The sequence below is a fragment of the Anas acuta genome, chromosome 21, assembly GCF_963932015.1.
Source record: "Anas acuta chromosome 21, bAnaAcu1.1, whole genome shotgun sequence".
Classification (NCBI taxonomy): domain Eukaryota; kingdom Metazoa; phylum Chordata; class Aves; order Anseriformes; family Anatidae; genus Anas; species Anas acuta.
In genome coordinates this window covers 4,468,069-4,478,465 of record NC_088999.1, presented here as the reverse complement: position 1 = coordinate 4,478,465, position 10,397 = coordinate 4,468,069, and the positions used below count along the sequence as shown (strand labels likewise).

The window sequence follows — 10,397 nt, the reverse complement described above, 5'->3', positions numbered from 1 at the left end:
GTGCCCCCATCACGTCTCCCATTCTGTCCCCATCACATCTCCATTGCATCCCCATCATGCCCCCATTGCGTCCCCATCATATATCCCCCACATCTTGTCCCCATTGTTTCTCCCATCATGTCCCCATCACATCCCCATTGTGTCCCCATGTCCCCCCTGCATCCCCATCACCCCCCCCACACCGTGTCTCCCATCATGTCCCCCCCATTTGTGTCCCCATCATGTCCCCAACTGGACATCCCCGGGTACAGGAGGTCCCCAGCTCACGTTGGGGACCCAAAGCAGGGGCACGGGCACAGGGGACCAGCGTCCCTGCGGTGCCACCGGCTGGGCCACCGACCCCTTGTGCTGGCAGCCAAACCACGGCACGGGCAAAGGGCTGCCCGGCCAGCCAAACCGCCGTGCGGACAGACAGACGGACAGACAGACACAGACGGACAGACACAGACGGGCGTTGCGCAGCCATCGCTGTCCCAGCCGTGGGCAAAAGGGAGGAGCGGGGACATGGGGTGCCCGGGGACACGGGGCACAGCGCATTTGGGGACAGGCAGAGAGCCCAGGAGGCTGCAACCACCCGGCCTCTGCGGGATGGAAACGCGGCTCCTTGTCCCCAAATTTGGGGCACGGGGTTTTTGGGGGGGGCTGGATGCGGCCACACAGCTGCCCCCTCCCCACCGCTGCGCTCTGCTGGGGTTGGGGACGGGCGCAGCGCTTCCCCAAATTCCCCCCCCCCCGACCCCTGCAGCCTCCCCAGGGCCGGGGGGGGTGTCTGTCCCCCCCACCCTGAGAGGGCACGGCAGGGTGGGATGCTGACTGGGGGTGCACGGGGGGGGGGTAACCACGACACAGACACCAAAAATAGGAGAAAAATCCTTTATTGGGTCTCGGCCCCCACTGCGCCAGCCCAGGCTCTGCCCGGTGCGGGGTGGGGGGCCTGGGGTGGCACTCACCCGCCCCCCCCAGTGACTGTGGCCAAGTGTCCTCCCACTGCCTGGCTTCCTGATAAGCCTGGGGGGGGCCCCAAAGGCTAGGCTGCAGCTGGAGGGGCCCCCCCACCCCAGCACCCCATGGGGGGGGGACACAACCGCAGCCACCAACACCCCCAAAACGTCCCCAGCCACACCGGGGACACGGGGCAGGCTTGGGTGGCACGTCCCAGCCCCAGCCCCCCTACATGCAGGGCACGGAGGGGGGGTCCTGAAGCCCCCCCCTGGGGCAGAGAGGCCAGCTTTGCATAGTTGTGGTGTGGGGGGGGGGCCAGGCAGGAGGGTCCCGGGGACGCGGCAGCGCCGGCCTCTTCTCTGCCTCCCCGGGGGGACGAGGAAAGCACGGCCCCGGCCTCAGATCCTAGGGCAGGGGACAGAGAAGGGCACGTAGCAAAAAAGGGCCTGGGGGGGGGACACACACAGGGCCCCCCCAAAGCAGGGGGTGCCCCAGAACCCACCCCACGGCACCCACCCGGGATGGGGTGGTCCCGCACCCAGGTGGATGGGAGCTGCTGCAGGGAAGGGATGGGGGGCACGGGGTTTTTGAAGCCATGCCCCCCCCCCCAAAAAAGGCTCCGTGACCCCCCCCAGGACCCCCCCAGGACACGACACAGGGGCTGGACACACAGACACCACCTCGCAGAGTTTAATGGGGGCAGCCGGAGCTACAAGTCTCACCCCACAGCACACAGCACGCACCCCCCCTCCCCAAAACAGCACACAGAGGGCAGGGGGGGGGACACAGGGACCCCCCCCTCAACGTGTTCCTCCCCCCAGCCCCGGCAGCAACACAGAGGCACAGCAAAAGCACACAGCAAGGGCCTGGCCCTGCTCCTCCAGGGGGCACGGAGAGGGGCTGGGGGCACCGGGGGGGGGGACATTGGGGACACCGTGCACGGGGCTGGGACCCCGCAGGCTGTGAAGGCACTGGGGTGATGGAGCCAGGAGGAAAAGGGGACCCCAAAACCAGCCCTGAGGGGTGGGCAGGGGACAGTGGGGACAGTGGGGGCACCCATGGGATAGGGGGGGCACCCATGGGACAGGGGGGGGCGCACACTACTGGGTGCTCTCTAAGCAGGACCACAGCTCCCATCCTAAAAAGGGGCTCACGGGGACCGGGGGCTGCACCCACCCTCCATGGGGACGGAGGTGACCGGGGCTGGGGTCACACACCCCCCCCCCCCGCCGGGGCAGCACCCCCAGGAGCACAGCACACCAGCGGAGAAGCCCCCCTCATGCAGGCCAGGAAAGACGAAAGGAGCCCTTTGCCCCCCCCCCCATCCCAAAAAAAGGAGGGGTGAGGGATGGGTGAAGCCGTGGGGGCGCGGGGGGGCAGCCCCCACCCAGCACCCAGCACCTACTGGTTGTCCTCTCTGGCAGCGTGCAAGGAAAGAGAGATGGGGCACGGCCCCCCCACGTTAGAAGCCCCCCCGAGGGGCTCAGCACCACGGTGGGTGGGCAGGAGAAAGGGGCGAGGGGAGGGGGAAAAGAGCACGGCCCCCCCTTGGCTCAGCCTCGTGGGGTGGATTCGGGGTGCCCCGTGTTCCCTATGGGGTCAGAGGTGGGATGGGGCCAGGCAGCAGCGCACAGACAGGAGGCAGGACACCGACAAGGAGACGGGTTTAATCCTCCGTGCCACCCCCCCCAACCCCAAAAATGCCCCCCCCAAATAAAGAGGGGACGCACAAACAGCCACGGGAGACAACACTCAGCGGCGAGACGGGACACGGCGAGACGGGACCCCGATTTATGGCTTCTAGGGGGGGGGCTCAGCCCAGGCACGTGGCGGTGTGACCCCCCCCCGGGGAGCACAGGGCTATGGGGGTGGGGGGGGGGCTCGGGAGCCTTACAGCGTTTGGTAGGTGCTGTCCTTCGACTTGATGAACTTGATGATGAAGAAGACGACGGCCTGGACGCTGAGCACCAGCACGATGCCGCCGATGAAGCTGGCGGTGTCAAATCCGGGGGGGTGAAATTCGGGGCTGCCGGTCAGCGGGGCGCTGGTGGTGCTGGTCCCTGGGGGCAAGGGGAACAAGGGGGGGGGGGGGCATTTGGGTACCCCTGCGTCCCTCCGAGCCATCCCCAGCAAGGATAAAGGGGGGATTTTGGGGGTCTGAGGGAGGAAAGGCAGGGATGTGCCCCCCCCCTCGGCCCCCTCCTGTGCCGCAGCAGCCCGCTGGCATCAATAATTCAGAGGGCAGCGGCTCCGGTTACGGCCGCAGCGAGCCCCGTGCCCTCCAGATCCCGTTTCCTGGAAGAGGCTCCTCCGCTCCCAGCCCCTTCACCTGCTGCTGTCCTCCCCGTGCCCCCCCCCGGCAAGGCAAAAAGGGGAAAAAAAAGGGGGGCCAGGGACCGAGCTGTGACCATGGGGACAGGGCTGGCACCCCGTGGGCACAGCCACGGTGTGACCTCCATCAGTGCAACCCCAAAAGGGGGGCAGCGCTCACCCCTCCCCAGGGGACGCAGAGGGAAGAGGTTGGTCCCATCCCATCATTGCCCCCCCCCCGGACCCCCAACCCCACTCACGTGGCGAATGCGTCACCGGCTCCTTGCTAGGGGGCTGTGGGGGCTCTTTGGTGGGGGATTTCAGCGCTGCTGGAGGCGACAGAGAAAAAGGGGGAAGACGAGGTGCTGAGGGACATCGCCCCCCGGGATTTCACCCCCTCCCCCAGCCCGAAGCCCTCTTTTGGGGGTGTGGGGTTACCTGGGCACAGGGCGGTGGTGTTGTAGAGCACACACGTCCCCTGTGTTGCTGCCCCTCTCTGCACGCAGCTCCAGGTCTCTGTGGGATAAAGGGAGCAGGAGTTTCCCAACGGGACCCCGGGACCACCCGCTGCGCCCCCACCCGCTGCGCCCCCACCCGCTGCGCCCTGCGGCACCCGCATCCCGGACGTGTTGAGGGTTCCCAAAGCTGCCCCAAACCCATTTTGGCTGGGAGCACCAAAACCCCACAGGCTTAAAGCTGGAGGATGGAACCGTGCTGGGCCAGGCGAGGTGCACCTGGAGTGGGGAAAGCAGCCGGGGCCACGCACCCAAGGGTGCTGAGCTGGATTTGACAGGTCCATAGGAGAGCGCAGCCGCCTGGTGTTGGTCTGGAGGCGCGGGGTAAGGGCTGGCTGTGGGCACCTGGGGTTGTGGGATGCCTGGTGCTCTCCCCACCAAGGCTGAGCCCCCCTCACCTGGCTCTTGGGGTGCCCCGCAGCCCACCCAGACGCAGGTGGAGCCGTTGGGCGAGGCGGTGCCGGCGGTGCATGTCTGGCAGGATCGCAGCTCGCCGCACTCCCCTGCAAAAAAAACAGGGGGAAGAGCGGGGTGAGGGCCAGCACCCATCCTGCAGGGACCTGCCTGTCCCCGTCCCAGTGCTCCAAGGATCACCAGCCCCATCCCGGTGGGCTGCAGCCCCCCGGAGAGGGGGACACCCCCCACCCCACAACCACGTCGTGCCCACAAACGTGTTGTGCCTGCAACCACGGCACAGCACAAGCCCATCCCGTCCCGGGACATTTTTGGGGAGGTTTAAAAGCCACGAGGCAGCAGTACCAGCCTGGTTGCTCCCCACCTCGCACGCTCAGCAACTCCATGCCCTGATTGCCCACCCTCCCCCCCCCCCAGTGCCCCCCACTCAGGCTCTGTGAGTCACTTGGGCGTTCGCGGTGCTGCTCCGCCACCAGCTCTTCCCCCACACGCGCTCATCATTAATTTAACGTGATGACTGTCAGCGAGGGAGGCTGCAGCGGGCTCCGGGGAGCCACGGCCAGGCCCTCCCTGTACCCAGCTCTTGCATCCCACGCCCCGCCACCGCGCTTGCACCATCCCGGGAAGGGGCCGGGAGCTGTTTTTCCCAGGGGAGAACCCGTTTGCAGACTTTTTTTGGGGAAAAAAGGGTGCTGGTGGCCTCCTGGGTCAGCCTCGTGCCAGGCTTTGCTGCCCCATCCCCATGGGCAGTGGTTTGCAGGGGGGCACCCCGCCACACCAACTCCCTTTGGGGGCTGCTTTTAGGGTCCTGCAGGCTTTTAGGGTCCTGCAGGCTGCCCAGACCAGGCCTGGCTGCTCAAACTCCTCTTGACCGAACTGAGAGGCCTCTTTCTTCCCTCTCTGTGCCCCCCACAGCAAAAAGCAAAGGGGGCACCGGGTGGCACGAGGCTGGAAGTCGGATGCTGCGGACCCATTGCCATGGCTACGGCGTGGTGGGCACGGCGCCGGCCCCCTCCCCGCGGGGCTCGGAGACCCGCGGGGAACCAATGGGAAAGTAGGACTTTGTTCGCAGCGTTTCAGGCAGGTTTGTAATTTCAGTTATTTTTATCACGGCAGGCACAGGAACAGACGTTTGAGCCCAACAATGTCGGCTCCCGCTCCTGCCGGCAGGTGTGGGGAGGGAAATTGGGGAGGGGGACAGCGGGGCTGGCTGAGGTCGCCCCGTCCCGGTGTCCCATGAGGTTCCCGTTCCTATAAGGAGTGGGAGGATGGGAGAAGGGGAGCAGCAGAAATTCTGGGGTTCCCATAATTTGAGCCCGGGGTTCCCATCCTTCTCCTTTGGGGTTCCCATAACCCATGTTTGGGGCTGTGGGCACCTGGGCCGGGAGGACGAGGGCTTTGTGCTCCAACCCCAACTTCTTTTGGAGAGGGGCCTGGACGCTGCACCCCGCACACGGACACCCCCACACCCCTCACACCCTGGGGGTCCCGGCCCCAAACCGGTGCCAGCGGGGGTCCAGGGGTGCCACGGGCCGGGCTGCGGGGCAGGGGGTCCGGGGGGCGTCCTGGCTCATAGGGGGAACCCTCATTAAACATCACCCTGGAGTTGTGCTCGCCCCTAAACCACCTCTCCCCCCCCAGCACCCCTCCCCGCGGGGCCGGTCCCTACCTGCGCGGGTGGCAGCGGGGCCCTGCGCGCACAGCAGCGCGCAAAGGAGCGCGCAAAGGAGCGCGCAGCGCAGAGCCCCGGCGCACGGCGGGGCCATGGCACGGCCCGGCACGGCTCGGCACGGCTCGGCACGGCCAGGCACGACTCAGCCCGGCTCGGCACGGCTCGGCACGGCAGGAGGTGCCAGCTGCGGAGCTCCCGGGAGAGCGGAGCGGAGCCGTGCCACGGGCACATGCGCGCCCGCGGGAGGCGGTGGCCCCGGCGGCGGGGGCGGGCAGGGGGCGGCCTCGCCTCGCCCCGCCCCGCCCCGGGGGGCCCGGCCCTTGTAGGGGGGGGCCCAGCCCCCAGGCTGCCCCCGCCTGCCCGTGGGAAAGCCACGGCTGTGCGCCCCCCCCCGCAGGGCTGCAGGTTGTGCTGCTCCCACTGCTCACACTGCTCCCACTGCACACACACCGCACACGTTGCACGTACACTGTGCACACACACACACACACCATGCACTGCACACGCACTGCACACACTGCAGACACTGCTCACACACTGCTCACACGCTGCACCCTGCGCACCCTGCTTGCACATCTGTCTGTGTGCACACTGCATGGTGAGCAAACACTGCACACCCCAGACGCTGCACTCACTGCATGCTGTGTGCACGCTGCACGCTGCACACACACACTGCACACACACTGCACGCACTGTGGGCACACACTGCACACGCACTGCAAGCACTGCACACACACTGCACACCACACGTGCACTGCATACACTGCACATGCACTGCATGCACTGTGGGCACACACTGCGCACACGCACTGCAAGCACTGCACACACACACTGCACACACTGCACACACACTGTGCACACACACTGCACACACACTGCACACACTGTGGGCACACACTGCACACACACTGCACACACTGCACACACTGCACACCCCACACCACCGCACACTGCATATGCCCTATGTACACTGCACACGCCAGATATGGTGGTGGTGGGACCCCTCTGGGGTCGCGGCACAGGGGGACCCAACATCCCCTCCCCGGAGTTCAGCACCCGCCGGGCCGAGCCCCCCCATCTCCCCCTGACCGTAGGGGTCTCCCCCCCACGCCCCCACTCGGGACGCTGCGCTCCTATGGGATGCTTGCAGCCGATCCCGGTACACTGAGCCCCCCCCCCCCCCCCCGCCCCGTGCCCCTGTAAGATCTCGCCCGGGCCCCCCCGTGGGGGCAACCCCACTCATGGGGGGTCCTGGAAGGGTCCCGGGGGTGCCTCTCCTCCTCCTCTTCCTCCTCTTCCTCCTCCTCCTCCTCCCTGCCAGCCGCCCTTCCCGCAACCCCGCGCCGGGCCAGCCCTTCCCGGCTCTCCCGGCGATGAATTAATTATTCAGGGCTAATTATTCCCGCGTGGGAAAGCCAGACGGAGCGCCCCGGCCCCGGAGCGGGGAGGGCCAAGCACCCCCAGCCACGCAGGGTGGGGGAGGACACCTCCTTACACCCCCGCTGCCACCCCCACATCCTTTCCCCGAACGGAGCCTCCCACAGCCGCCCCCACGCCCCCCTCCCCCAGGGAAGCCCCCACACCTCTGCAATGGTGGGGAGTGGATTTTTTTTTGGGGGGGGGGCATTTGCAGGGCTCTGCATCACGGCCCTACAAGGGCTTCGCAAGGACGTGGCGGGGGGAACTCGAGCTGTAGGGGGGGGCTTTTGGTGTAGGTTTGAGGGGGGGGGTGAATAAAGGAGAGGCGGGCGTGGGCCGGGCTGGGGGTGTGCGTGTGTAGGGGGGGGGCTGTTTTTATGAATGGGCAGCTCCAGCCCCGCTGCGATTACTATGCGGCGCGCGCGCGCCCGCGCTGCTTTGCGGGGCGCTGATTGGCTCCGGCGCGCTATTGACGTCACAGCGGGGGGAGCGGGGCTGCTTTGGGGGGGGGGGGGGGGGGGGGGGACGGCGGTGAGTCACCCCCCCACCCCCCCGGAGGGGTTCGGTCGCTATAACTCGGCGGCGCCCATGGCAGCGGGCCCCCAGCCCGGGCTGCGGCCGAGCATCCCGGCAGGTGAGCGCTTTTGGGGAGGGAGGGGGGGGGCACCCGGATTTTTATTTTTTTTTTGGGGGGGGGGCACCGAGAATTTTGGGGGAGGCACCGGGATTTTTCTGGGGAGGTACCGTGGATTTTTTTTTTTTTTTTGGGGGGGGTACAAGGGATTTGGGGGGGTATCAAGGAAGGGGTGTGAGCCCCCTGTGTGTGCCCCCCCCGCCCCGGGGCTGTGCTGCCCTCCCAGAGCATCCCTGCCAGCCCCCCCCCCAGCTGGGGACCCCCCCGCTGGGATGCTGTAGGGGGTGGGCTGGACCCCATGGTGGTGGGGCCGCCCCTTTCACCTGCTGCTGCCCATCCCCATAACATCCCCCCCTCCTTTTTTTTTTAAGGGTGGGGGGGACATGAGCGGGGGGGGCAGGACAGCGAGGCCGGACCCACTCTGAGCATTCACCCACCCAAATCATGCGATGCACAACCCCCCTGGGCAGCTCATGCAGGCAGGAGCGAGCGGGCTGAGCCGTTTGCTTTTATTTATTTAATTTTCCTCCTCCTTTTATCAATGCAAAAATTGTGTATTTTTCCCCCAAAAAAGAAGAAAAAGCAGAGCCAAAGCAAAGCTCCTCTGGACAAACACCCTCTTCGGGTCAACGGTGACCCAAGTGCCCTGCTCCATCCCGCTCTGCCCGGATCATGGGGACAACTTTTTTGGGGGAAACCCCCATGGGAGGGGACATGGGTGCGCAGGGCTGGGTGGCACGGGGGCGCACGGGGCACTGATGGGGGTCCCCTGGTTTTTGGGCTCCGGCAGGTCGGCCTCGGGCAGCATGATGGAGGACGGGCCTCCAAACTCCAGCGCGGGCCAGCGGGGCTGGTTCGAGGCCAGGAACGGGAGCGGCGGCTCCTTGGATTTGGAATCCGTGGTGCAGCCGCTGGCCTTGAACCCCTGGGACGTGGTGCTCTGCGTCTCCGGCACCGTCATCTCCTGCGAGAACGCCGTGGTGCTGGTGGTGATTTTCTACACGCCGGCTTTCCGCGCCCCCATGTTCCTCCTCATCGGCAGCTTGGCCACCGCCGACCTCCTGGCGGGTTTGGGGCTCATCCTGCATTTCGCCTTCGTCTACTTGGTGCCGTGGGAGGCGCTCAGCCTGCTGACGGTGGGGCTGCTGGTCACCTCCTTCACGGCCAGCGTCTGCAGCCTGCTGGCCATCACCATCGACCGCTACCTGTCCCTCTACAACGCCCTGACCTACTACTCGGAGAGGACGGTCACCAGGACCTACATCATGCTGGTGCTCACCTGGGGAGCCTCCGTGTGCTACGGGCTGCTGCCGGTCATGGGCTGGAACTGCCTGAAGGAGCCCTCGGCGTGCAGCGTGGTCAAGCCCCTGACCAAGAACCACCTCCTCATCCTCTCCGTCTCCTTCTTCATGGTGTTCGGGGCGATGCTCCAGCTCTACGTGCAGATCTGTAGGATCGTGTGCCGGCACGCCCAGCAGATCGCCGTGCAGAGACATTTCCTGGGCAGCTCCCACGACGTCGCCACGCGCAAAGGCATCGCCACCCTGGCCGTCATCCTGGGCACCTTCGCGTCCTGCTGGCTGCCCTTCGCCGTCTACTGCCTGCTGGGGGACTCCAGCTCCCCGGCCCTCTACACCTACGTCACGCTGCTCCCCGCCACCTACAACTCCATGCTCAACCCCCTCATCTACGCCTTCAGGAACCAGGAGATCCAGAAGGTGCTGTGGGCCGTGTGCTGCGGGTGCGTGTCCCCCACCATGCCCTTCCGCTCCAGGTCGCCCAGCGACGTCTGACCACCTGTTTGTCGTGGGGGTCTTTTATTTATGTTTATTTTTAGTTTTTATTTTTATTTTTAGTTTTTATTTTTATTTTTATTTTTATTTTATTTTTATTTTTATTTTATTTTTATTTTTATTTTTTTATTTTTTTATTTTTATTTTTATTCTTATTCTTATTCTTATTCTTTTTTTTTCTTCTTTTTCTTTTTCTTTTTCTTTTTCTTTTTCTTTTTCTTTTTCTTTTTCTTTTTCTTTTTCTTTTTCTTTTTCTTTTTCTTTTTCTTTTTTTCTTTTTGTTATTTTCTTATTCTTATTCTTATTCTTTTTTTTCCTTTTCCTTTTCCTTTTCCTTTTCCTTATTTTCTTATTCTTATTCTTATTCTTATTCTTATTCTTATTCTTATTCTTATTCTTATTCTTATTCTTATTCTTATTCTTATTCTTATTCTTATTCTTATTCTTATTCTTATTCTTATTCTTATTCTTATTCTTATTCTTATTCTTATTCTTATTTAATTTATATTTTTATTTCTATTTTTATTTCTATTATTTTTCCCCTTTTTCGTCTCGCTCCTCCCCGCCGGGGACGCGCTGCTGCAGCCCGTCCCGGCTCTCCCCTTCTGTGCACAACCCCCCCCAACCTCCCCCCCCTCAATCTTTCCACTTTTTGAATTTACAGAAGAAAAAAACAAACAAAAAGCGTATTTTTTATC

General features: G+C 63.8%; 2 protein-coding genes across 3 annotated transcripts; one reads left to right on the top strand and one right to left on the bottom strand.

The window, feature by feature from the left end:
- Positions 1-859: 859 nt before the first annotated feature.
- CD164L2 (CD164 molecule like 2) lies at positions 860-6,126 on the bottom strand. 2 transcript variants are annotated; one of them, XM_068657874.1, is made up of 6 exons: positions 5,851-6,126; positions 4,166-4,270; positions 3,691-3,768; positions 3,513-3,578; positions 2,837-3,002; positions 860-1,347 (listed from the first exon to the last, which is right to left on the bottom strand). In XM_068657874.1, exons 1-6 carry the CDS (start codon positions 5,945-5,947, stop codon positions 1,341-1,343), a joined length of 519 nt encoding a protein of 172 aa, XP_068513975.1. In that variant the 5' UTR covers positions 5,948-6,126; the 3' UTR covers positions 860-1,340. The 2 variants fall into 2 exon arrangements, with proteins under 2 accessions (XP_068513975.1, XP_068513974.1); XM_068657873.1 differs by having other exon boundaries at positions 3,513-3,581; positions 5,851-6,124.
- Positions 6,127-7,789: 1,663 nt separating this feature from the next.
- Positions 7,790-9,753, top strand: GPR3 (G protein-coupled receptor 3). The gene is made up of 2 exons (XM_068657837.1): positions 7,790-7,906; positions 8,697-9,753. Exon 2 carries the CDS (start codon positions 8,713-8,715, stop codon positions 9,697-9,699), a length of 987 nt encoding a protein of 328 aa, XP_068513938.1. The 5' UTR covers positions 7,790-7,906; positions 8,697-8,712; the 3' UTR covers positions 9,700-9,753.
- Positions 9,754-10,397: the final 644 nt, after the last annotated feature.

What these genes read in the sequence shown, in the direction of transcription:
- GPR3 (XM_068657837.1), top strand. Translation starts at nt 8,713, where the DNA reads ATGATGGAGGACGGGCCTCCAAACTCCAGCGCGGGCCAGCGGGGCTGG.
- CD164L2 (XM_068657873.1), bottom strand. Translation starts at nt 5,947, where the DNA reads ATGGCCCCGCCGTGCGCCGGGGCTCTGCGCTGCGCGCTCCTTTGCGCG. An exon ending in CACCACCGCCCTGTGCCCAG is followed by an intron (nt 3,582 to 3,690) that starts GTAACCCCACAC and finishes TGTCGCCTCCAG; the next exon opens with CAGCGCTGAAATCCCCCACC. An exon ending in GCCGGTGACGCATTCGCCAC is followed by an intron (nt 3,003 to 3,512) that starts GTGAGTGGGGTT and finishes CCTTGCCCCCAG; the next exon opens with GGACCAGCACCACCAGCGCC.